Below are 27,156 nucleotides of genomic sequence, written 5' to 3' on the forward strand. Positions count from 1 at the left end.
TAACCCTCTGGAATTTCCCAGTGTTGCCCAACACGTATATATAACAGAGGGTTCTCCATCATATAGCTTTTATTCCTCAGAGCGTTTTCTATTTTCCTTATTTTTAGAGATGAAAATTGTCATACTCGTTTAATAGCTGGGAAACAAACCTCTAGCATGTGTTTGTCAAGAGGACTGTTGTGATGAGAGACAACCCACGCTATGGAGCCAGAAGTCCCCAGAACAGGACTTGGAGAATATCTCAGTGGTAAACACCGACAGCACATTCACACAGGCCTGGGGGCTCCAAGACCTGGCCATGGTCTAGAACAAGGTCTAGGACAGTGCAGAGACCTGGCTGCAAAGGCAGTGAGTCTCCCGGAACAGCACTCCTGGTGAGAGGGCTGCAACTCACCTCGTTCCACCTCACACTCCGGGGAGGAGGCCCCACTGCATTCACTGCGAGGGCCTAGCACAGGGAACATCACCCCAAACTCTGACAGGGACACGGGGCTGGGCAGATCCAGGCTGCCGGGCCTCACAACTGCAGAAAACTGGTCGGCCATCCCAGATGGGCTCGTGGGTCCCGAACTAAAGCTGGACACAGACTGGGTCTCCGAGTCATCTTCAGACACAAAGTTGCTGCAGTTGTCATCTTCAAAGGCCTCGGAGGCCACTGGGATGAGAGAGAGAACACCAGTTACGCAGGTTCTGATAGCAGCCTAATTTCTTACAAACTTCCAGAAGTGTTTGCTGCTACAGACAGCTAGACACAGCACGGGGGCTGCAGAATCCCTGCCACTGTGGGTGCCTAATAAAAGGAACGTGACCTGAGCATGCACTACCAGACTAAAGCAGCCGGATTCCATGCATGTTCAATGTCCTTGCAGTAATGTCGTAGCCTGTGTGTGCCCTACAAGTTAGTGTCGGTAGAGACTGTCTAAAGGCAGATGAATTCAGCCACAGATCAGGGACTTTTCTCCACCCCAGCCCTCAAATAGATTTTCACGTGCACAGGCAGGGGGCAGGGCTGGCTGGCCCTTTGTAAAGGATCCACAACAGAAGCAGGAGCCGCTGGGAGAAACAGCCCTGCTTGGACCTTTGTTGTCTTCCAGTGACTTGTGATCTCAAAAGACATGCTCAGAGCCTACCTCGGTCACAGTTTGCCACAGAAGAAAATTCCTTCCCGGCACTCTGTAATTTCACTTTTAGACCAGAAGAACCAAGGCCCAGAGACATGTCATTGTCATGGTTTGAAAGCCACTTCAGCCTTTTAACTAGTTCCCTCGGCCTGCACATAATCCTGCTGATTAGGTTTTTCCTCTTCTCCCCTTTCTTCCTCCCTCATCTTTAAAAACAGCCTTGTAGCATCCCATAGATGATTACCATAAATGAGAAATACTGAAATGTTGGGGGCAAAAGGAACTCAAACTTGATTCCCAATCCTATTTCCACTATTTGTTGTATAGCCTTGGTCAAGTTACTTAACCCCTCCGAGCTTCACATTCCTCCCCACAGAGGATAAATAAGATGATGTATATCAAAGTCCTCATATTGTTGATTCTCAGATTATAGTTTCCTCTTCCTTTACTTGGATGTTTATTGGGAAAGGAGCCTGGGAAAGAGCCACCAGAGACCATTGCACGGAAGAGGAATGTGCAAAGACGGTGTTGGAGAGTTTTCATGGTTAACATAGAGGGAGCCACACCAAACCTAATAGCCGTTTTCCTGGGAAAGGGCTCTCTCTGGTCAGACACCAGGGACAGACACCACTCTACAGTAGTGAGTAGGTACTCCCATACTCCCCATTCTGCAGCTGAAGAAACAGATATAAACATGAATCCTTGCCTGCATCGTGTGCTAGTAATGATGGGAAGGTGAGCATTTGAATCAAACCTAAGCCCCTGTTCTTAGCTCTTCTTTCCTGCAGTGCTTCTCAGACCCTTGTTATTGTTCTAGTATATGCACTTTGAACCTCAGAGTGAACATAAGACATTTTCCCAAACTTATTTGACCATAGAATCCTGATTTTGAGGAACACTCAGTAGCAACTTGATGAACAACAGGGTTCCACAAAATGTGGTAAGTCACCAGTAAGAGCCCTGGGTCCCACCCAAGTGAGGCCCTTCTGAGGTGGTGGTGACACCGCCGTAAGCCGACCACACAACTTGCACACAAGCCCCCGACTCACCGGAAACGGCATCTGGCTCGGGTTTGCGCTCGGACAGGTCCTCTGCGGAGGCGCTGCTGCCCTCGGCCCCCACGCCGCAGCCCCGAGGCCCCATGGCGCTGGAGCGCCGCCGCTCATGTATCTCGTCCGAGATCATCTCCAGGTTCTTCAGGGCCGTCTTGTACTCGCCTTTTGCCAGGGCCAGTTTGGCCTGCAGGTCGTCCACGGTCTTCTTCAGTTGCTGGTCAGGAGAACAGGAGGCTCAGTGAGTGAAGGCTGCCCCTCCTGGCCTGGTGATGCCCAAGCATGTCTTCTGTCCTTCACTCCAAGACATGACTGAAAACCTAATTATTCTTATCAAAGCTGTCCATGTACCAGATATAAAAGCAGACTCTACCACTCCCAACTGGGTAACAAACAAGTTCCATATCCAGAAACTACCACTGGTAGGACAAACCCAATCAGAAACAACAGTGGGTGTCAAATTCACACACAAGTCCCACATGCTAGCCATTTGGTCCCCAGCACTGTGGTTCCCCAACTTGTATCAGAATACCCTGGAGGGCTCCATTCACAGTGGGAGGGGAGGGAGGACTACTTGACAATTGTTACTTCTAACAAGTTCCCTAGCAATGCTGATGTTGCTGGTCCTAGGAGCATACTGAGAACCAAAGCCCAGAACAATATATTGTAGAAAGTGACTAATCAGCCCCTGACCAGTTTGGCTCAGTGGATAGAGCGTCGGCCTGCGGACTGAAAGGTCACAGGTTCGATTCCGGTCAAGGGCATGTACCTCGGTTGCGGGCACATCCCTGGTATGGGGTGTGCAGGAGGCAGCTGATCAGTGTTTCTCTTTCGTCGATGTTTCTAACTCTATCCCTCTCCCTTCCTCTCTGTAAAAAAATCAAAATATATTCTTTAAAAAAAGGAAGTGACTAATCAGCATATGTAGAGAACACCACTCAAGATCATTTAGAGGCTTGAAAACTCAGTAAAGAATGTCTCTCCACTCTTCTCTTGCAGCATTGAGGTATTTGGAAGTATCACAAAAAGCAGGGCTTTGCATAAAAATCCCATCACCAACAAAGCCAAAGGCCACACATACCTCGAGCTGCATGTAGTACTTTGCCTTGAGTTCAAAATAAGGCCTGTGAAAAAAAGAAAAAATGAGTAATATAACACAATGCCCACTAATAAACTCCAATCAAGTGTGTGAGGCTAGGTCTTCCTTCCAGGATTTAGTAAACTGACGAGGCCGTGAGCTGAAGGTGGTGCTCCCAGCTCTGGGGCCTGATGGATACAGATGCCTGAGGCACGGTGCTCACTCAAGATTTGGGGAACCCACACAGGTACACGTATCCTGGAGCCCCTGCACCCTGATTCACTTTCCTCTCTGGGGAGGCTGTTCAAGGTCACAGATTGTGCCCTGCAGCTAATGTGGCCTGGGTCTCTTCTAAGGAGGTGGACTCCCCAGGAATGACCAGCAGATAAGGCTGGAGAAGGGGCTGCCTCAAAACACACCTTCTGCTAAAAGCTGGGGAAGGGGGAAGCACCAGGCCTACCCTGACCACAGCAGAGCCACCGGAAGGATGGGCTCAAGTTGGTCCCCTTGGGCTTTGTCCAGGAGAGAAGTATGAGGTGGTCTATAGACCCAACCAGGTCATGGGCAAGAGCGAGAACAAGAAACACAAACATGATACTAGTCTAAGGTGACCAGACGTCCCAATTTTAACAGTTTGTCCCGCATCCCACGGCGTTTCAAAAAGGTCCCGGTTTTTGGAAAGAAAAGGCCCTCACCCCCAGACTCACTTGGATTTGTTGATGGCTCTCTTGAGCTTCTTCTCCAGCTGCCGCATGCGGCCCATGGCCGCGTTGTACCTGGCTGCCGTCTCCTTGTGCACAAGCTCGCTCCTTGTCTTGGTGTGCTCCGCCTCCATGACCTTCAAACAACAGAAGAGGTCAACTCAGCCACGCCCAGAACAGTCCCTTGTTGGGGTATTATATCATTTTTTAAAAAATACTGAGTAAGCCAAAACCGGTTTGGCTCAGTGGTAGAGCGTCGGTCTGCAAACTGAAAAAATACTGAGTAGCCGGGACCGGTTTGGCTCAGTGGATAGAGCGTCGGCCTGCGGACTGAAAGGTCCCGGGTTTGATTCCAGTCAAGGGCATGTACCTGGTTGCAGGTACATCCCCAGTAGGGGGTATGCAAGAGGCAGCTGATCGATGATTCTCTCGCATCGATGTTTCTAACTCTCTATCCCTCTCTCTTCCTCTCTGTGAAAAATCAAACATATATTTTTAAAAAGTACTCTGAGTAAATTAACGGGCAGACTAAGAAACTACCTTCTAGAATAGGATTACTTCATCCTATTCTATTTTGGAGAAGTCTTTTGTCAAGTAGGATTAAATAGCCAAATTGGCTGTGGCAATGACTGAGAAAGAAAACAAGGAAAAGCAAAACTAAAATAAAAATGAAGCATTCTCTGATTCAATCAATATCCACTTCCTTCTGCTCAGGCCTCCTGGGTCGAAGTATTATAGTTTGGGGCAGGCAAGTAGGCAAATAGCACCAGTGGGATCTTAGACATCAAAGAACTGGGATATCTAGCAAAAGCAGGCATGACAGCATCAGGACAAAGCCATTATCCTTGCTGCCCAGGATAATTATGAAGTGTCGGGAAAATGTATGAAAGACTGGAGTGAGCATGAAAAGTTACTGAGTGTCCTGTCTAGCCCTGTCCTGTCCCAGGTCATCTCCAGCCCTCATTGTCCTGGAGCTATTGTATGACCCTGTTAAGTTATAGAAAAATTGATAGTATTACAAATTATTCTTATTCCAAGAAATGAAGGTGAATTCTGTCCCAGTGGAGGTGCATTTGATAATACTGATTACCCTGTAAATATTTACCAATTTTGCATCAGTTTAAAAATCTGTTTCTGCATCCCTGGTTTTCTACATGAATGTATGTTTATTGAATTCTCCTTTGAAATAGTTGTAACATCTTACTAGTTCCCTCCTTAGTTAATAAATTAAAATCTTTGACACAGGAACATATTATATTTATCAGAGTTTTGCTTTTACTTTCTTTAAAATGCCTTTTCACAAAGGTTTCAATGCTTGAGATACTTTTTAAAACAACAGAATTAAAACAAAGCCAGAGAAGGGAACTGAGCTAAGCTAACATGCAGTGACATCCTTGCTAAAATGATTTCTCAACCAAGACCATCCTTTCTCTTTGCTTCTAACACCAAAGACTTCACAAAGAAATAAGATGCACTAAAGACATTCCATACTTGGACACACTCTTGTCTTCCATCTTAGGCTCTCGGGATTTACTGGTGTAACTCTTAATGAGAACTCAAAACCCCAAGCTTCTCAGACAGAACACAACACACTGGGGGTGAGCTGTTCCATTTCGGAAGATTTCAATGCAGGGTTCACCGGTAAGGAGGTAAGTATTTTAAACTGACATAGAAAAGCTTCAATTGGAAGCTACTGTACAGGGTTCTCACCAGCTGCACACAGTGTCCTTGTCTATTTCAGCCCTAAATCAAAAGGGTTTTTTCTAACATTAAACACTCCGAAAGTTCCAAGCCCTTGGAAATATTACCAGTGAAGACTGAGGGGTACAAAGGGGACACACTGATGGCCTCGGGCAAGGAACGTGGGGACCCTAGTGTTCTCCCACCGTGCCTGAGGGGGGTGGGGATCAGGTAGCCCAAACCACTGCCAATCCCTCAAGACAGCCGGGGACCCGAGTCTGGATCTTTCTCTAGACCCTTGATGAGTACTTTCCGTAGAAGAGGGGTGACATGACGCCCCCTTCTCCTAAAGAAACAGGCTTCCCAGCGTATCCACAGGTCAGACAGGACAGGAGACATATCCCAGACCCTTCATGGTCTCATCCAGCAGTGTTCAGCCAGCCGAGCGTGCCAGGCCCCCAAAGAGGAGGGGGCAGGAGTTCTACCTGGGAAGATGCTAAATCCAGAGGGAGGCTGGCAGCCACGCCACTCACAGAGCAGCTGCCCGTCAGTCCGATTCAGGGAGCACGGCCCCTGTGAGCTGAGTTTCTCCGTGACCCAGGACTGCGGCCGGGGAAAGCTTGGCCACCAGCTCTGTCTCTTGCTGGTGTCAGTTGTGAACTCTCCCTCTCCATCAGCAGTTCAAGCAGCAACCTTACAGGCCACTGGGAAGAGGACCAGCAGCCAAGGCGAAACCCTGGCCTGTGACCCAGACACCTGTTCATCTGCAGTGGTTACCCCCTCAACCAAGGAACCTCCAGTGGCCGCAGGGGGGCACCCATCAGGAGCCCTACCTAACGGGAGGCCAGAGAAGTCTGACCCAGCCCCACAAGTCGCTCACTGCACCATCCCAAGCAGCACCATTCCCACGGGGGAAGGAGTTGTGTAACATGGGTGTCCAGGAGACACCTCCTTGTGGTACAGCCACTCACCATCCACTAGGCCCCAGGTCTTACTAAGGGAACAAAAAAGGCAGAAACGTGTTTTGTTCTTTTTAAAGAGCAGATCAAGTGATTTCTGAAATGGTTTCTTCTGGCTAGTTTGAATCTTCGGTGGGGGGTGGAGTGAGGGCAAGAAGGAAAGGCGAGCCCTGGCCCATTTTGCTCAGTGGATAGAGCATTGGCCTGCGGACTGATGGGGCCCAGGTTCGATTCCAGTCAAAAGCACACGCCTGGGTTGCGGGCTTAATCCCCAGTGTAGGGCATGCAGGAGACAGCTGGTGAATGATTCTCTCTCATTGATGTTTCTATCTCTCTCCCTCTCTCTTCCTCTCTGAAATCAATAAAAAAAAATATATTTTATTTTTAAAGAGGAAAAGAAGATGACCTCCAGCTAATTTGTTGGGAGGAGTTGAGAGAGAGAGAGAGAGAGAGAGAGAGAGAGAGAGAGAGAGAGAGAGACCTTTTCATATCTTTCAGCCTGTGGCTTGTAAATTTCCAAGATTTCCAACCTCTGTTTTGGGTTTTATCAGCTGACCCCGGAAAGCTGTTCAGGTCTGTGTCTGGCTCTCTGAGCATCGTGTCCACTAGGGGGCAGGAGGCCCAAGGCTACACACGCCCAGCCAGCTTTTTTTTAAGGAAAAAAAAGGAAACACCAGGCCATCTTTAGTTATCAGGTCCCCGGCACTTGAACCACTGTGACAAGTGACCCTGAAAAGGGAGAGGCTGCTGGCATTCACTCCTGGCTTTCTCTGTTCCTGCCTGGCACTCTCAGAGAGCGGTGTTAGGCCGCATGCCTGGGAGCCTGTTTCCTCTGTGTGGGGACACAGCACCCGCAGAACTCACCAGAACCAGGGGCCAGTCCGCATGGGAGAAACGCTCCCACACACATCCACGGGCGTACAGCACCCCTCAAGGGGCCACCCCCACACACACGGGCGCTCACAGACAGGGACGCCCAGGTCCCCCTCCCGCGGCTCACACGGCTGTGACTCACCCTCTGGGTGGCGTGATTCAGCATCTCCTGCCAGGCCGAGTCGAACTGCCGCTTGTCGTCCTCGAGCAGCCGCTGCTCGGCCAGGGAAATGGTCTCCTTGGCGGCACGGAGCACCTCGGTGGCCCTCTGGAAGTCCTGCGTGGCCTTCTGCGCCTCCAGCTGAGCCTGGTGAGAGAGTGCCCCCGTGAGCCCTCAGGACAGCAGGGCTCCCGCTGGCCCCTCTCAGCCTCCCAAAGGAGAGGCCGGGAGCAGGCCTGGCCCCTGCGGGTCCTTTTGATAAATGCCGGCTGGGCCGGTGAATGGACAATGTCCACAGCCCAGAACCCAGCAGACCAGATACACATGCCAAACTCCGGTCAGAGTCAGAGATGGCAAACCAGCCCCTCGGACGGCAGGCATGGCCACCCAGGGCCTGTCATAGAGTAGTTCTCATTTGCTAATAATGCCAAAGGGAGTGCGGTGGTCCCCAACCCCGTCCCTGCCCAGATCGGGGGCTCCATTCACAGCATGGCACGCAGGAAGTTCCCCAGAGGATCGCACACTGACGGCTCCATCCTAAGGTGGGGACCGTGGTGAAATGCAGGCCTTCCCGGGCTCACAAAGCTGGTGAGAAGCAGAGCTGTGACCAGACCCTGCGAGACCCACCCAGCGCTGTCACTCGGCCAGACAGGCCCCCACCCAATTCACCCTCATTTTCAGGGAACATCAAGTGGGAGAATCAACAGACACGGCAGCTGACCACATGGGGCTACCACCAGCCACAAGCGGCTTCAAGCGTTAGGAATGTCATCAATCCAAAATGAGCGTAAAACACCCAAGTTGTAAAGACTTGTTACTACAAAAAAATTATAACTATCGTCTTCATAATAACCATGTGGATTCCATGATGTAACAACGTTTTGGATATCCTGGGTTAAATAAAATACACTATTTCTACTTTTTCTTTTTCTTTTTTTCTTTTCTTTTCTTTTTTTTAACTGAGGATACCAGAAAGTGTGAAATGACATAGCGGACTCGCATTCTATTTCTTTGTAGACCAGACATGCCTCCTTCAAGAGAGGACCATGTGATCGCACCGGTACTCAACAACACAGCCTCAGGTCACTGCCCTCGCAGGCAGAGCATGGGCAAGACATTGCCAAATGCTGCCCCCACCACCACCACCCATCAGTCAATGTTACATACACTTGGGGGACACCCACAGGGCAGTCCCTGGGACTGCGAAGGGGAACAACAAGGCCCCCACAAATCGTCAAAGTCTCACATGACTTAGAGGAAGTCTTCAGAGACCACAGGCTGAGGACACTTTCTGAGACGGTTGCGTGGAGCCCATCGGCCCCAGGCAAGGCATAGCTTTGTGACCCCCTGGGTGCCACACTCCATCCCTCACTGAACACAGCCTTGGCACCACACCTGCCCTCCCAGGCAATGACAACATGGTTGGGGAGCCGACACCACACCGTAACAAGGTGCCAGGGAAAGAGGGAAACGTGTAGTGAGGGGATGTGAAGGAGAAACTTTCCAGTAGAGGAATTGAGGACGGCTTCCTTCAAGGAGGATGGTCCTGAACTGAGGACTAAAGGGCAGGGTGATTTGAAAATGGGGGTAGGAGGGCCAAAAAGGAAATAGTATTATGAAACACAGTATCTGCAGGAGACTTGACAAAGCAATTTCAGAAAGGAATCAAGAGGGAAGGCCTAGAATGAATGCCAGGCTAACGCTTCCACCAGTGGCCCAGAGACCTGCCTGCTGTGGACACCTGTGTGCCCTGGACCACACATCCACGGAGGTTGCCTCAGCCACACAGTGGGGACAAGGGCCTGCTCTCCATAGAACTCACCAACCCACCGAGGAGGGACAAGACACAGGACGTGCTCTCTGCAACACAACTCGCTGCTCCAGGCCCCGTGCCTCCGGGCCCATCCACGGTTCTCCCCCATGAGGGCAGCTCTCCTGGGGTCTCCATTTGCCCGGATGTGATGGGGGAAGAGGAAGCACGGGGACCTGTCACTTAAGAGCTGCCCCCACCCTGCACCACCAACTGCCTACAGGCTCAGACCAACACCAGCCACAATAACGCATCCCACAGGATTCTAGCATTTTCTAAAGAGGGATTTGAATATGTTCTTAAGGAAATTTTAGTATTTCAGTTCGTCAACATTCAGTTCATCGCCGGGTCACCCTGCTTGAATGATGAAGCTTTTCTTTTCTCAAATAAAAAAAGAGAAGCCCTCATGGGAACCTTCAGAAATGTGGCTGCCCTGCCAGAGCCAGCACCTCCTCGCCCCCCTGCCATGCATCTGATGAGTTCAAATGAGGGAACCAAGTCTCTACAGAGAGAGGAGAGAGGAAGCCCAGCTACAGGGGCCTTACAGAACACCCTCTTCAAGTTCCTACTGAGTTTTAGAAGTTTCCAAAGGTTCCTTCCTTCCTGCATGGTGGTGTCAGAATTATGTTGATCTTGTCATACGGTGAACACTACTAATATGAAGGTTCAGTGTACACTTACCCCACAGACACTCTCCATCCCTTATCTACTTAGTCGTTCAAGTAAGTGCTGGGCATCTGTCTGCACCAATGCCCATTCTCTCCATCCTCCTTGGTCACAGGAATATGTCTCCGGGTGAGGCAATATCCCTGCTAAAAAACCCATTTCCCAGCTGCCACTCAGCGAGTGCCCTGTTCCTTTTAGCTAATGAGATATAAATGGTCACTGAGTGGGACTTCCAGGAAGGGCTCTTTGTCTCTCTATGTGGGATGTTAATACAATGGCTGGTGCTTCAACAGCTATTTTGGATCATGAGGTAACACTCATAAGGATAAAAAGCAGTAAGTTAGGTCTCTGCCCTGGACTGCCTACCTCCTGACTTTTTACATGACAGAAAAAAATTAAGTCTCATGCTTTAGCTGGTGTTGTTTGGGGGTTTTCTGTTCTGTTCAGCCAAAGCTAAACCTGAAGGATAACACATCTTCCCTCTATACTGCTGGGCTGTTCTGTACACCTGACAGAAGTGACTACAGCAGCAAGTGTAGACAAGGCAAATCCTGGCCACAGAAACGCAGGTAGCAGCCAAGAGTCTAACTGAGGAGGACTCAGCTCTAAGACCACCTCCCAGTGTCATCATGGACACACGGCCTTGACAATCAGAGGCCAACTGAGCAATCCCCCAAAGAGCTGGCTATCTGTTTCTCCCCGTCTTGTGAAAGACGATGCCCAGAAATCTCTGGCACAACCAACCAGGCTTTACCTTCCGACTCTAACCAAGGACCCAGGCGCTCGTAGGAATACGTTATTTGAACAAGGACCCTCCACACACATGCACAGGCTCGCTGGTCATGAGCTCACCCACAGCAGAGAAGCCCAGTTAGCCAGCTGAGGAGCTGGGGCCCCGCTGAGAACAGTACCAAAGAGGCTGAGCTGAAAGACACAGCCCAGGAAAAATCCTAAATATCTTCATGACTCATGGTCACGAATGGCTTTCATGGAGATAGCCCTACTAGGGAGAGAATGTTAAGAGGCTGCTCATGAATGAATTTGATAAGCACCCTTCATTAAGACTATTGGCCCAGGCCAGCTGTGACTCAGGCACTCGGAAACACGTGGGTGTTCCATCCAGTGTCGTCAGGGGGTGGGGGTGGGGGTGGGGTGACCTGCCTTTGTCCAGGCCGCCAGATGGGAAAGACTATGGTCATGGCCATCTGACTCAACTTCCACCCCAGCCCACATGGGTGTCAGGAAGGAACAAGAGCATCTGGGCATTTGCAATGAAGGTTTGGCCTAGAAGGAAGTTCGCAGGCCGCCAAGTGCAATCCCTTCGTTGGTCAAAGGAGGGCCCAGAGAGGCAAGGCAACCTGCTGAATGTCACACAGCCGTCTGGTGGCTGGCCAAAGCCAGGAAACCAGAGCCCCCGACCCTGTGGTGTGGTGTCTGCCAGTGTCACTCTGGCAATGACATAATCGGGGGCCAAGTGGATCACTGCCTCCCACCTGTGACTCAGAGGTGGCACTGAAGCCTCCTACAGGTGTCACCAGCACACCAGCCAGTTAGCTGCGGAAACGGAAAAGGAGACAGGGTCTTGTCACTTGGCTGCCCAAAGCCCCATCGAGCTGCAGGCTCCCACAGATCACCCACAACACGAGACACATAGAGTGCCTGACTGTAGAGGGCCCCCTGGGAATGCACATGGATGACCTTTAAATTAATGTCAGCTGAGTCCAAGGTGACTGGCTTGGCCATCTCGGTCTTGGTATGCTAAATCCCGTCCTTGTACCAGGAATGAGGGAATGAATAGGACCTGGCTACACCCAAAATTCCTTTGACCTTAAAACCCCCTTTGGAAATATATAAATGCGCTGTGTTGTCTGTGACTGTCCCTCCATCAGAGTGACAGCCCCCCCACCCGGGTCCCAGCTTGTCTCTATTTCTGCCTCTGGTCTCTTTATTTTCTTTAATTTCTTAATCCTCTGCTCCTCCACTCAGGAACCTATCGTTTTTCCGCGCGGGGTCACGGAAAACAGAGAAACAGCCCCCCACACCTGACTACTAGCCAACCAGCAATGTGGACATAGGTCACCATGAAGAAAATCACAGCAGCCCCTGCTGAGTGTTTATCCTGAGTCAGACCCTCGATCTGAGGTGCTCTGAGTACAGAGCGTCGTTTAAATCTCAGAATTACCCTCTGAGCTCAGTGCAATGATCATCCCTGCTTTCTGAAAGGTTAAAAGCATTGCCCAGGATCACCAGCTACCAAAGGTGGGGCCGAGACCCAAACCCCGGCCCAGAGCTTCCTGCTCAACTTCTATAAACACCGCCTGCCGGGGCCACAAATTCCTGACGAAGAGGTACTGGTCAGGCTACGTTCAATCTCACCTTCTCACCTACCGAGGGCCACACTGGCCATTGTGACAGTAAATGGGGAAGAGGAGGGGGGAGGTTCGCGGGGAGAAAAGATGCCACTACCACGGAGACCATGGGATTCTCTCCACAGAGTAGGGGGGACGGAGGAGACTCCTGAAGAGCTGAGCTCAGTCAGTCAGGAGCCAGGGATGGAGTGGGGTCTCGACACTGGTCCTTCGTTTTCTCCAAACCTAACCTCCCTCCACCCAGCACTGTTTCCTCGCCTGCTCGTGGGATCAATGGCCCCCACTCACAGGGGAGTGAGGAAGCTAAGGAAACACAGGGAAGCAGGGGCCACATCCCTCCATCCCATTCATTCAGGCGCAGGCCCAAGGGCGAGCTCTCCCCACTTGTTAGCGCCGGAAACCCAAAGCCTTTCTCTGGCTTCCTTGGGAATGAGCTCAATCTGCATGCACTCCCAGTGCTTGATGGGAACAATTATGGAGCAACAGAGGCTTCCTGAAACCCCCGGACAGGAGGACATGGAATGGAAGAGGGGACTACCCCTCCCTTGTAAAGAGAACCAGAAAGTCTCCTGGGGTGAAGCGGAAGCTGCCCTGAGTGAGGTCAGCAGTGGCCCTTCCGTCCACGTCCACACGGGGCAGCACAGCGCAGGGGAAGCCTGGTTCCTCCCGCAGGGGAAGTGCTCTGGCGGGGACACCCTCGGGGACAGGACAAGGTCCTGGCTGCACTGGGCAACCACTGGTGGGAAGCCCCCTGTCCTTGCTTTAACACACACACACACACACACACACACACACAAATTCTGTCCCTGCCTCTTTATGTTGCTGCTGTGAAGAACCCACCCCCCAGCTAGGAGCTCATGAAGAAAAGTCCCAGATTCCTTCCCAAGCATCAAAAATCAAAACCCCTGAAAGCACGATCCAACGCCCTGCTAGCCTCGGGGAGGGAGGGTGTCCGACATGAACATCAAAGTGGACAGACAGATGCATCTGTTCTCACTGTTCAGAACAACCCTGGGGATCGGCACTTGCCAGAATCTGAGACATTCAATTCTAAAAACTTCTCATCCTTCCACGCCCCCTTCACATGGCCCTGTGAGGTTCAGTGAAGGGCGGCCTGAGGCAGGGACCAGGCATCCGCCCTGAGGACGTTTAGGATAGAAACAACTTGAGCCCATTTAGTTCCTTGATCACTTTTCATGTCCACGACTCTTTTTTTTTAAATCAGTCAAAATTATTTCCATTAACATCAGTTGTTTTCTTCCTCAAGTCCATTTGAGCCATTGAACAGTTTTACCCCCAAACTTTTCTAATTAGAGCTTGTGCCATAGCATTTTCCATTATTTCTGTTAAACTCAACTTTCCTGGATCAATTGTAGATCAAAAGATTTGTTGAACAGATGGATCGTCTGTTTTTACTGTCTCAAAAATGTTTCCATGTACAGTGTGAGCCATTACCAGTTAATATTAAACTGTACACTATACAACATACTAAGCAATGTAAAGTGTTAAATAAAAGACCCATGGTGTGTATTTCTCCTTAGAGCACATGTGTCAAACACAAGGCCCTCGGGCCAAATCCGTCCCGTCAGGCCTTGCAATGTGGCCCGCACCGCGCTGTCATCACTGCACTCCGCTGCGTTTCCATCACAATGACAGTTTATGACTGTTCAGTAAACCATTCAGCCCGAGATTTAGGCTGGATTTTAGATTTTGGCCCCTTCTCTGATTGAGTTCGACACCCCTACCTTAGAGAAATATGACAAAATTCCGAGTGGTTTTAACAGATAACAGATGTAACACGGGGCCTGAAGCTGTTCTGGTGGAAAGGCCACCAAGTTCTTTAATGCACCGTAATGTCAAAAGAGCCTCCAGGGAGTGTGGGGAGGGGGAGACAGGAGTCAAGGTCACGGTCAAATACTTCTCCTCTGTCCTGGGGTTGAAGATGAGCTTTAGTCCCACTGGTGTGGCTCAGTGGTTGAGCATCAACTTATGAACTCAGAGGCCACAGTTTGATTCCCGGTCAGGGCACATGCCTGGGTTTCAGGCTCGATCCCCAGTGTGGGGTATACAGGAAGCAGCCAGTCAGTGATTCTCTCTCATCATTGATATTTCTATCTCTCTCCCTTTCCCTTCCTCTCTGAAATATATATATGTATGTGTGTGTAAAATGTATATGTATATATATGTGTATATATGTATATATGCATGTGTGTGTATATGGGGTGTGTGTGTGTGTGTGTATGTGTGTATATATATATATATATATATATACATACATATATATATATATTTTTTTATTATTATTATTATTTTTTAATTGGGATGCCAGAGCTGGAAATAGCATCTCCTTCCTCCCAGCCACAGCCACAGAGGCGAGGACCTGAAGGCCTGATGTGGCCAAAGTGCTCTCACCTCCCAGTCTCTCCTTCCCTCCAGGGGAGGAGCTGCCAGCTGCCGGCTGGCCCTCGCCCTGGTCCTGCCTCTGAAGGCACCTGGGGATTGTGAGTAGAGCTGCCAACACTTCCACAGAGATGGCCCCACCGGGACCTCATGAACAAACAGGCCCCCTTTCACGAACCCCAGCTCTTCACACACCACAGCGTCACAGAAGAGACCTCCAGTGCTCTGGACAGACTGGCATTGACTGACCGGGACAATTGGCCACTGTGAGGCAGCACCCTGCACCCGAAGAACTGGGTATATCCCTGGCACCGACAATGCCCATTGTCTTGGGTCTACAACCTTGAACAAGCCACTGGACTTCTCAGATGGGAGTGCCAAGGCCCCTGAGCACTCCCAGGGAGACTGCGTTCCAGCTAGAAGATACATAATCACAGCAGGTCCTACAAGGCCACAGGCCAGATTGCAGTATCCGGCTTCAACCTGTGCAAACGTCTATCAGCAGGCGAGTTCACCACCGGGATAGTTTGCTTTTGCTATCATCTCTGTTGTATATGTCTGCAAATTTCTCCTAACTAAAGCTTATAAGATTCCTTCTTTTTATTTTTTTTTAGATATGTTTTATTGATTTTTTACAGAGAGGAAGGGAGAGGGAGAGTTAGAAACTTCAATGAGAGAAACATCGATCAGCTGCCTCCTGCACACCCCCTACTGGGGATGTGCCCACAACCAAGGAGCATGCCCTTGACTGAAATCGAACCTGGGATCCTTGAGTCCACAGGCCGACACTGTCCACTGAGCCAAACCAGTCAGGGCTACAAGATTCCTTCTTGATGTACTTTTTTTAAAAATTCATGGATTTGAGAGAGAGAAAAACGTTGATTTTTGTTGTTGTTGCTGTTCCCCTTATTTATACATCCCTGGGTTGCTTCTTGTATGTATCCTAACTAGGGATCGAACCCACAACCTTGTGGCAGGATGATGCTCTAACCCACCATCGCCAACCTTTCAGACCTCACGGACCAGGTCCGCGGACCACTGGTTGGCAACAGCTGCTCTAGCCAACTGAGCTACCCGGCCAGCTCATGAAGTTCTTAATCAGCTCTCATGTTGCTGCTTATCTGGCATTGCTGCTTCCTTAAACTCCAAACTCTGCACTGGGTTGAGCAACAGCGTAATGTATACCTCCCTTATCCCTCACATTATATGTCAACTCAAAATAGACCAGCAGTTTCTAATCAAACGCAATCCTAAGAAAACACATTCTTTTAAACAGCTGGAGAAATGTGAAGAAAAGACTGGTTACTAGATATTAGACGGTAATTCTGTCAGTTGTGAAAATGTGACCTTTAAAAAGGCTCTTCTCTGGTACAGATAAATACTAAAGTGTTTGTGGGTGAAGTAATACGCTATCAAGGATTAAGAAAAGATAAGAAGAAATGAGAAAAATGAAAAAAAATAGGGTGCGTGGGTAGATAAAACATGAGTGGCAAGGCATTAGCCATCGCTGGGCTGGTGATGTGCTCACTGATTATTCTCTCTACTTTTGTGTGTCCTTGAAACATTCCATAACAAAAAGTGGTAAAGAAATGGTGTTTTTTTCCAGTCTATGGTCTATACTATCATCTTTGCTATTTACAAGCTACAGAGTCACAGAACTCTCAAGAAAATGCTACTCACTATAAGATTAGGGAATCCAAAGATATTTGTTGAACAATCATATCTTCTAAATAAATAAACAAACTACCTGCAGGAATGCCCACTCAGAGAAGTAAATAATCAAATGCTAGCCAAGCAAGAGCCGCCTTTACAATACTGGCAGGGCTCCCCCCTCTCTCGCCTCTCCCCCCTTTTCCCTTTTCCCCTCCTCCCTGTCCCATCCCGTCCTGTCCCTCAAAGCCCATCTTGCCCACATGAGGGGGAGGGGTCCCAACACTGGCCCCCAACCTCCTGCTTGTGGCCAAACCCCTCCAGCTGTCTAGAGGTTATCTCTTCTGCTATGATTTACAGCCCTCAGATCTTGCCCTGTCTCTAGCAGAGACAAGAAAAAAATACACCCACTTACAGTGACAAAGCACATTATCACCACAGCACTTTTTTTTTCTTTTTAAAAATCTTTATTGTTGCAAGTATTATGTGTCCTTCTTTTTTCCCCATTGACCCCTTCTAGCCCACTCCTGCTTGCCCCCCCATCTCCCCCCACTACTCCCCTCACCCAGGCCCTCACCATCCTATTGTCTGTGTCCTCCAGTTATGCATATATGCATACAAGGTCTTTAATTGATCACATCCCACCCACTCTCCCCTTCCTTCCCTCTCCACTCCTCACCACAGAAACCAAAGTGCAGGCTGCTGGGTGCCCCTCCCTGAATTGTACTTCTATTGTGCAAGGAAGGGAGGGAGAAGGGAGGGAGGGAGGGAAGGAGGGAGGGAGGGAGGGAGGGAGGGAGGGAGGGAGGGAGAGAGGGAGGAAGGATGAGGGGAACTGGGGCAAGAGTGCTTATTAAATCCCTACTGAGCACCATGTATTCACCTGTGAAATCTAGCCTAGAGCCCCAGAGGCAAGTATTGCTGTGCTCCTTTAACACCCAAAGAAACTGAGGTTAAGAAGCTAGTCCAAGGTCCCAAGGCTGGAAGGGAAGAGACCCAGACTCAAAGCCAGAGCCCAGGACTCCTGGAGAGGAAGAGCACCAACCAGGAGTCTGCATCAGTCCACTTCTCCAAGGGGACACGTACACGGTAAGTCCAGATCCTGTGAGAACCACAGAACCACTGGGCCCCCACAGTTCGCTAACCGTCCCCACAGCACCATCTGCACCCCCCTCTGCCAGGACCTCTGGCCAAACTGTCCTCCCTGCAACACAGCCCTGCCCAGCTCTCCGCACCCCCAGCTCTGGACCCAGGAGCAAATGGGCTCCAGGGAAACTGCGACAGGCTTTCCAGCGTCAGCTCCTCCCTGGGCTGTTTTATTTTTATATTTTTATATTATTTTATTGATTTTTTTTTACAGAGAAGGAGAGAGGGATAGAGAGCTAGAAACATCGATGAGAGAGAAACATCGATCAGCTGCCTCCTACACACACCCCCTCTGGGGATGTGCCCGCAACCAAGGTACATGCCCTTGACCAGAATCAAACCCTGGACCTTTCAGTGTCCAGGCCAACACTCTATCCACTGAGCCAAACCGGTTTCAGCTCGAAGATGATTTTTAAAATAGGTTCGAAGTCATTGACACAAGAAATACTCGGGAGAAATGATGGGAGTATCCATCAGTGGCCCCTTCCCTCCCAGGCTGGGACCCACAAAAGGCGCTTCTCACTGGGAGAGCTTCCTTCGATCGGCCAGGACAGGTCTCCCGCCAGCCAGCCCCTCACACAACTGCTTGTCTCCACTCCCAAGATGCTGCCACTAACAGAGGCAGAGGGCACACCCAACCTAGACAGGGTGACTGCAGCTGACACTACCTCGCTCTGCAGCTTGGAGTGGATGGTTGGGAAGGGCGTTCTCAAGGCTTTCCACCTGGGAGAGACCCTCAAAGAAGGCGTGAAATCAGGAAGGAGAAGGACAACTCACCCCCAGGGCCACCAACGCGTGCTAGATGGCAAGAGACACCTGGTCAGCCTCCCAGGCCCAAGGCCCTCTAAAAGGCCCAGCACTCACAGCCTCTCCTTCCTGCAAAATGCAGGGAGTTTCCTTAAAGCAGCATCACTCCTAGCGATCCTGGGAGCCTTATAAAGAGCAGGGACCGTGCTACTGAAATTTTAACTCCCAAAACCTCACCCGGTGGCCTGCACACTGCGGATGTCGGAAGAATTATGTGTTTAATTAAGAGACAGCTAGAGTGCAAATGAGAAGCCACCAACAGCTCCCTGTAGTCAATCATTTTAATGCACTTTGTTAATTTTTCCTCCTGTGGCTCACAGAATCAGATAAACCTCTCTCCGGGAGCATTTATCCTTGGAAACGGCCATTGGTAAGGTAAAAACTCACCTGGATGGCGCCTAGATGGTGCGGTGTGAGCGCCATTCTTTACAGATCGGAATAATTCCCCCTTTCCGCTCTCGTGCCTCCCCTTCCCCGCCTCCCCCAAGCTGAATGATACATAACCCAGGTCCCAGTGGGTCTTTGGGAAATCCGTTCCTGGGTAAAATTTCGCCCTCTCTGAGTTCAAAGGAACAAGTACTTATTCCAGTAGTTCGCCATGGGATGAGAGAGTGTATGTGGAAAAACACTGACACCTGCCCAATATATGTTGATGCCACGCCTCTTGAATTATTAATATTTATTCCCTCGGTCTCCTCGACAAGATAGCCAACTCCGTGAAGGCAGTGACCACGTTTGTACACCCGTGAGCCTCCACCTCCATGGCGGTGAGGAATCTGCCCTGGGAAACATGTTACTCCAAGTCCTTCATCAGCCCGGGACCTAGCTGTCCCTCCCCAGCGTCCCCAGGCTTCGGGCTTGCCTGGGTCATTGGTCGCCTGGCACACTTCAAAACAGAGCCAAAGGAGCCACTGATTCACTGTCAACTCCCCTCGTCCGACCCATCTGTGGCCCCTAGGTCAACCTGACTTAATTTTATCTGCCACCTGCAAGATCTCCAAAGAATTTCAAGGTCAAGGGGACGCAGATGAAAACGAAGGCTCAATATCAATGAGAGTTGGCACAGCACACCTCGCCGCCTGGCACCGGATATGAAAAAGCCGAGGGATCTGCCGCAATGCTAGTGCAAAGACGTCAGCAAGGCTGAAGCCACAGACCCTGGCCTAAGAGGGACAGGGCCCAAGAGTGGACACACCCAGCCCCCACCCTACACCCACCCCCCGTCCACTGGAGCCGGTGCCACTTCAAGCTGCCCAGGGGTCTCTGACAAAGACAGGGGTAGCCATGTGACAGGGCCAGGGCAGCAGCTGGGCTCCCAGCCTTCAGAGGCCACGTTGGTGCTGGCTGGCCTGGCCAGGGCTCTTCCTGTGAGCCAGGGCTTTTGGCAAATCCCCTCCTTCCCACCTGGTCCTGCCAAGCAAAGTAGGTCTGAGGACTCTGTTCCCTCCCAGCGCTAAGGGATCAGGAACAAACGGCAGCCAATGGAAGGAACTAAGAAGGGGAAAGGAGAGGATCAGCCACATGGAAGAGTCTGACCATCGCAAGCCCATGTATAACTCTCTCTCTCGATGCCAAGCATTCCTCCTTCCTCCAAGCTTTCCTTCCCTTCACCACACACCATGCAGGGGAAGATTGGCAAAGGGTAACAGGCCATTTCTGCCCTCAACGAGCTCAGACTCCACAGGCGGGTTCCTCTCCCCCCCACCCCCCACCCCACCTCAGGGATCCCCAGGCATCCCCAGGCGTAGAGGTTAGAACACAGACTCGGGCTGCCTGGGTTAAATCCTGGGCAGGCCACTCAGTAGCAGGGTGACCCAAGCACCTTATTTTATTCCTCTGTGCCTCAGTTTCCTCATCTGCAAAATGGAGAGAATAACAGATGCTACCTGATGGGGTTGCTTTGAGAAGTTAACAAGGTCAAGTGCTTAAAGCAGGCATACAGTATGCAGAATAAAAGTGTCAGCTGTCATATAAGCAAAGCATTATGTAGTGTTAGCTCATGGTTTATTAAGCCACAGGACATGGGTGACTTTCAAGGGATGCTGATGACTACCCTAAAATCGTGGTTATAATTTATGCACCCTTGTGCACACACGTGTTTTCAGGGATGCTATCCATAACTTCCCTCAACTTCTCAAAGAAGCAAAGCTGAAGACAAGCTTAGCGAGGGGAGGGCAGTGCCGGGTCTGTCGATGTCACGCTGACCTGCGTCTTCATCTTAATCAGGCCCAGGGTCAGAGCGAGGTAGTGCCGTCCAACAGAACTTTCTGCAATAACGGAAATATTCTCTACGTGCGCCGTCCCAAAAGAGCAGCCACGTGTGGCTGCCGAGCGTTTACAATGTGGCTGGTGACACCGAGGAACTGAACTTTTCGTTTTCCTGAGTTGTATTCATTTATATTGAAGCAGCCACCGTGTGGCTGGTGGCTACAGTTCTGAACATCACGAAATTAGTCAGCCTGGGAGGGAAAACATCACAAAAAGAACAGAATATTCAGCGATGCAGAACGTTCCAAGATGTACTCAGCAGTGAGTGCCACAGCAAGACGCACCCGGCCGGCCGTTGTGAGCACTGTGGGGGAGGATGGGAGGGAGCACCCTGGGGCACAGCAGGGAGGGGTGCAGATGCCAAAGGGTGAGAGGGGCTGGCCAGACGGGGCTGGACACTAGAGACAGAAGTGCTATCGTAGTCGGAACCACATACATACAGAGGCTTCGTTTAAGAACTCACTCAGCTCATGTGATCATTGAGGTTAGCAAGTCCAAACTCTGAAGAGGGAGCGGTCAGCAGGCTAGAGACCCAGAGACGAGTCGATGCTGCAGTTCAAGTCCAAAGGCTGGGCAGTGCGGAATTCCCTCTTGCTCAGGGCAGGGCAGTCTGTTGTTCTACTCAGGCCTTCAAATGACTGGCTCGGGCCCACCCACACTAGGGAGGGCAATCTGCTTTACTCAAAACCACCCATTGAAATGTGAATCTCATCCAATAAACATCCTCAAAGGAGCCCTAACCGGTTTGGCTCAGTGGATAAGAGTGTCAGCCTGCGGACTGAAGGGTCCCAGGTTCAATTCCAGTCAGGGGCATATACCTTGGTTGCAGGCACATCCCCAGTGGCGGGTGTGCAGGAGGCAGCTGATCGATGTTTCTCTCATTGAAATTTCGAACTTCTATCCCTCTCCCTTCCTCTCTGTAAAAAATCAATAAAAATATATATTTAAAACATCCTCAAAGGAACATTCAGAATAATGTTTGACTACATACCTGTGACCCAACCAAGTTGACCAATAAAATTAGTCGCATGCACTCAAGTTTTTGAGCAAGAGTATCAGTGGAATGACTTTGGCCAGATTCGGCTGTGGGGCGGGGGTGAAGGATAGGGAAGGGGACTAGAAAACAGGAATACCCATTGAAAGGCTATTCAATAGTCCAGGCAAGACCTGAGGGCTTGCACCAAAGAAGTGGCAATGGGAAATGAGTCATCTACTTAGCATTTGTTAAAAGAAAGTAGGAATGGATTCTGTGACAAAACATACATACACATACACACACACACACACACACACACACACACCTTTATGGGAAGCTAGCATTTCCTCCCAGCTCTCCAGCACAATGTAAGGGAAAGGAAGTTTCCACACCCCATGAAAAAGGGGAGGTAATGTAGCAAACAGATATGGAGTTTACCATGTTTCTTGACTCCAAAAAGTCCTCCTATGCCTACTCCGTGGGGTACAAATGCCCGCCTCTCTTTCCAACCTAGAGCCCTTCTAGAAGACAGACAGGCCACGCTATAGATGTAGCAGAGTTGTTTAGCTGGCTCCCATATCCATGCTCCGCTTCAGCCTCAGAAACAATTCTGCTAGCTAAAAACAAAAATAAAAATAAAAAACAAGTTGCACTGACCAGTGTTGCTAAGTGGATTGCACCGAAAGATTGTGGGTTCAATTCCCAGTCAAGGGCACATACCTGGATTGCAGATTCAGGGCATATTTGGGGAGGCAACGAATCAATGTGTCTCTCTCACATTGGTGTTTCCCCCTCTCTATCCCCGCCTTCTTCCTTCCTTCCTCTCTCTAAAAATCAATAGAAAAATAAAAATAAAAAAATTTTCAAGCCAAGCCTCCCTTGTAGTTATTCATGACTATGTGACTAGATTCTGGCAATAAAACAAGCATGGACTTCCATAGACGCTTTAACATAGAAGAAGCATAAGCCACTGACCCTTCCTTCCTCTTTTCCTGAAACACTGATGTGATGGCAGGAGTTCCTGGAGCGATCATGGACCATGAGGTGACCTTGAGGAGGGGCCTCGCATCAAGGATGAAGCAGAAAAAGGCCCCTGGGTCTTGGATGGCCATGGAGTCACAGCACCAACCTAGACTGCCTAACTCAGGTCTTTTTTTAGGTGAGAGGAGGTATCCTTTAAATCTGACTTTCGGATAAACAACAAATTTGTTTTACTTATGTCCCAACTGTTGCATGAAGCAGAGTTGTACTTTAAAACATGATCTGAAAATCAAGTTCAACGGGGTGGCCTGCCCTGTCCGCTGACCCTACCTTTGGCGTAAACGCCACGAGAACATTCTCCTGCAGAGAAATGAAAACTGTCTGTGCCTGAACTTGCAGGTACCGCCCTCTTGGTGTCATGGGGGTGGTTCCTTCACACAGCTGGACATGAGCATCAGGATGGAGACAGCGGATGGCAAACCAGGGGAATGGTTAGTTTTTTGTTGTTTTGTTTTGTTTTGTTTTTTTAATGGAACCAAAGTTTATTGAGAGCACCCATGCAAATTTAAGTCTGTTAGTCCATGCATAGAGTCTCATATGGTCATATGCCACGTGGGCGCAGGGATATGCTCTCCCATCAGGAACCTATTGGGTGCTGGGGAGAAGGGTGAAGGGCCATGGGAATGTTTTTAAAGCATAAGGATTTGAACATCCAGAGTAAACCTCTGAGATAGAACAGTCAGCTATTCCTCAGAGTCAACAAGTCCATTGGATCTTAAGGGTAGATTTCCTTTTCTTTGTTAATATATTTTATTGATTTTTCACAGAGAGGAAGGGAGAAGTATAGGGAATTAGAAACATCGATGAGAGAGAAACATAGATTAGCTGCCTCCTGCACACCCCGCACCGGGGATGTGCCTGAAACCAAGGTACATGCCCTTGACCAGAATAGAACCTGGGACCTTTCCGTCTGCAGGCTGACGCTCTATTCACTGAACCAAACCGGTTAGGGCAAGGGTAGAATTTCATAGAAATACAGAGTATGAAGTCACACGGGGAGGGATGGGAGGTGGAAGGGGAAAAGGAAAGCAGGGCGGGCAGAGGGGATCCCCAGGTGAGGAAAGGGAACGGAAAGTAAACCAAAAGCGCTCCAGAGGAATCTCACCATTGGGCCAGGGCCCAAACCTCACTGCCTGGCAACGGAAAAAGCCTACCCGTGTTGACAAAACTGGTAGCCACAGACACCCTACTCTGATTTCTTACCGAAAAGTCGGTCACCCTGCCACTCCTTTCCAGGGGGTGCCCGCGGTTTACAGCGTGGGGAGGAAGGAAGGGGTGATCTATGTCAACACAAAGATTTTACTGAAGGCAGACAGGAGGGAGGAGAGGAGGAAGAAACCACCACATCCAGCTTGGCCTCTAACTGCTAAACTGCGGTGACGAACCCCATCTGTCAGCTTTGGGCAGCACGTCGCCTACCCGGGGGCACTTCCCGGGAATCAGCGGTGGCTCTGTGAAAAGCAAAGGAGACAGGGAAAGGGGAACCGTCCCTGACCAAGCTCCCAACTGACAGGGTCACAGTGGGTGGCATGCTTACTGCTGCCTGGGTGTCCCCCATTCCTGGCTTCTGCCACCTGCCGGTCAGGGAAGGGTCCGATGCCAGTGGCCCACAGAAGCTCCAGGAGGAGAAACCTCAAGATCAACACCGCTCCCTGCTCCCATGCCAGCAGAGGACTCCGGGGCAGAGCCAGCCAAGCAGGAGGTGCAGTGACTCCAAAAGGGCCGGTCCTTCTGACAGAAGCTACTCTACTAGGTCAGGAGCCTGCAACCTGGGTCAGAAGCTCCCTCTCCACACACATTCAAGATTCCAGGCTTCTTGGGGAGAGATCAACCAAAGGACTTGTATGCATGCATGTAAGCCTAGTCAATGGACAGAGACAACAGGGGGGTGGGGGCATGAATGGGAGGTAGGGGGCAATGGGGGAATAAGGACACATATGTAATACCTTAATCAATAAAGAAATTAAAAAAAAAAAAGATTCAGGCTTTCACATGGCAGTGGCTCCTTCCCCCGAATCTCTAGCCAGGACTGCAGGCAGGACACACGCGGCCCTGCAGGCAAGTGAGAGGTCATGGCCGACTCCCTCCTGCTGTAAATCACCAGGAACTCTGCGCTGGGACAGGTGCCCTGTCCCTTGCCACGGGCAGCTGGGATGACGCAGTTCCCGGGAACTGGCCCGTGGCCACCCCGTGGGAATGCGATCAGGCCCCCAGGACGGACGTCACTGACCCAACCTCCTGACCCACGTCCCACCGCGAGGGCTGCCGCCCGGGCAGGAACACGGCTCAGCCGAAGTCAGAGTGACCAGGAAGGAGGGAGGCGGGACGGAGCGGCATGGGTCCCAGAACGAGAAGAGGGCCATGACGGGGGGACGTCTGAAAGGGCCCCCAGTGACTGAGAACAAGAGCCTCCCTGTTGCCCAGGGCAGGAGAGGCGGGAACGAACTGCTCAGATGAGCTCCAAATCTCCCTGCAGCCCCCGGCCCAGCGCTTCCCGGCCTGCTCCCCACCACGTGTCCGAGTGCAGGGCAGGCTTTGCAACAAAGAGCCTCCTACGTGCCAAGCCCAGGCACAGCCAGACCAGGCAGACACAGGTTCAAACCCTTGCTCCTCTCCTCATGGGGTCTGTGATATGGGCGCGTTCCTTTAGCTCCCAAGGCTGTTACTACCCCCTCCTGCCCTTCCCTTCCCCTCCCCCCTCCCCCAGTATGATGGCAGCAATGCCACCTTACCCTGCTGCTGTGAGGGCTAGATGAGATAATGTGCACAAGGGACCTACTACTGCTGACCTGGGCACCTAGTAGGTCCTCAATAAATGAGGATGTGGGGAGCTCCTTAAATAACTCAACTTCTCTAAACCTGAGTTTCCTCAACTTCACAAACACAATGTGAGCCCCACGTGCCAGAGCCCTCTGGGGCCGCTTTGCAGCTTCTCAGCCCGGGCTGGAGGCCGGGCCAGGCTGCCAGGTGCTCCCGAGTATGGCTGTCACATCCTTCCTTCCCCGGCTGGTCCCCCAGCCCTGAGGCTCCCTTCCCACAGCCCTGGCTACCTGCATGTGGACCTTGATCTCTCCCTCCCATCTCAGCTCTCGGTACTTTGTACCCAGACTCTCTCCTGTGCTTTGGGGCTCAGGCATGCTGCTCTTCCCCAGGCTTTACACACACACACACACACACACACACACACACACACACTGCTACTCTTCAGATTTGCAATGCATGTCTCACAACACCAACCAGTTAAAAATAACACGAGTTGCCCCAATATCCACTTAAAGATGAACTAGTAAACAAAATGTGGCCCACCCTGACCAGGTTAGCTCAATGGATAGAGTGTCATCCTGCGGACTGAAAGGTCCCAGGTTCAATTCCAGTCAAGGGCCTGTACATTGGTTGCGGGCACATCCCCAGTAGGAGGTGTACAAGAGGCAGCTGATCGATGTTTCTCTCTCATCCATGTTTCTAGCTCTCAATTCCTCTCCCTTCCTCTCTGTAAAAAATCAATAAAATATATTTTTTTTAAATGTGGCCCATATACACAGTGGAATATTACTCAGCCTGAAGACATGTGCTACAAGGTGGGTAAACCCTGAGGACATGATGCTAAGTGAAATGAGCCAGTCGTAAAAAGACAAGCAGTGCAGGATCACACTTCTACGGGTGCCCTGAGCAGTCAGGCCCACAGAGATGGAAAGCAGAATGGTGGCTGCCAAGGGCTGAGGGACAGGAGAAATGGTTAAGTTACTATCTCATGAGTCCGGAGTGTCAGTTTGGGAAAATGAAAGGCTCTGGAGATGGATGGCGGTGAGGGTTACATGGCAATAAGAATGTCCTTCGTGCCACTGAGCTGTACGCTGAGAAAGGGTACATCTTACATACAGTTCGCCACAATCTTTTATAAAGGAAAATGATGACAAGGGTGGGGACTGGCAGGGATGAAATGCAAGCCCGGGGCCACTGTTCGACCAGAGAGAACCCAGGGGGCAAAATAAGCAAGAAACACTCTGCTGCTCAGGTTTCCCCGAGTCCCCGGGCTCCAGCCCCCTCGTCACCATGTCCCCGGCCACACACTGAAGGCCAGATGGGCTGGCGGATACGTCAAAGCCACCTTAGAAACAAGCTCCGGCTCAAGGAAAAAACCCTCAAATAAATCAAAGCCAGCTCCCTGCCCCCAGCTGCGCCCAGAAAGAACACACAGATATCTCCTACATCCCCCTGGCAGGCGTTAGCCTGGGTTTTCCACAGGTTGGGCCTGACTCATTAGCAGGAAAAGGAGTTGACACCAGGAACAATAATGCCAACGCACATTTGGATGGACAGACAGAACTTCCACAGATCGGACAATGACAAATCTTTGTCAACTCGTTACAGAAGCCAAGCTGAGGGAGAAGTTTCTCCC

The 27,156-nt window shown here is 50.6% G+C and overlaps 2 protein-coding genes and 1 long non-coding RNA gene across 7 annotated transcripts in view; 1 reads left to right on the top strand and 2 right to left on the bottom strand.

Annotated features, from left to right (window-relative positions):
• The window catches only part of CAPN7 (calpain 7), a 42,904-nt gene extending 34,121 nt beyond the window's left edge, over window positions 1-8,783 (top strand). The window contains exons 23-24 of one of the 4 annotated variants that reach the window (XR_004986863.2): window positions 2,000-2,414; window positions 4,991-5,091. The gene's annotated coding sequence lies outside the window, so the exon portion shown is untranslated. Of the gene's footprint in view, window positions 1-107; window positions 1,570-1,999; window positions 2,415-4,990; window positions 5,092-8,641 lie in introns of those variants that run through there. The other 3 variants (XR_004986864.2, XR_004986862.2, XR_004986861.2) reach the window with 3 other exon arrangements.
• The window catches only part of SH3BP5 (SH3 domain binding protein 5), a 56,640-nt gene that overhangs the window by 804 nt on the left and 28,680 nt on the right, over window positions 1-27,156 (bottom strand). For both annotated transcript variants that reach the window (XM_045579303.1, XM_036431526.2), the window contains 5 exons: window positions 7,607-7,771; window positions 3,959-4,089; window positions 3,255-3,297; window positions 2,171-2,390; window positions 395-655 (listed from right to left, as the gene is read on the bottom strand). In XM_045579303.1, coding sequence (XP_045435259.1) covers window positions 395-655; window positions 2,171-2,390; window positions 3,255-3,297; window positions 3,959-4,089; window positions 7,607-7,771 — 820 coding nt within the window. The remainder of the gene's footprint in view (window positions 1-394; window positions 656-2,170; window positions 2,391-3,254; window positions 3,298-3,958; window positions 4,090-7,606; window positions 7,772-27,156) is intronic.
• LOC123652059 lies at window positions 13,689-14,520 on the bottom strand. The gene is made up of 2 exons (XR_006741141.1): window positions 14,215-14,520; window positions 13,689-14,005 (listed from the first exon to the last, which is right to left on the bottom strand). It is a non-coding gene; the product is annotated as an uncharacterized LOC123652059 (long non-coding RNA).

This window comes from Pipistrellus kuhlii, unplaced genomic scaffold (genome assembly GCF_014108245.1).
Source record: "Pipistrellus kuhlii isolate mPipKuh1 unplaced genomic scaffold, mPipKuh1.p scaffold_m20_p_11, whole genome shotgun sequence".
NCBI lineage: Eukaryota > Metazoa > Chordata > Mammalia > Chiroptera > Vespertilionidae > Pipistrellus > Pipistrellus kuhlii.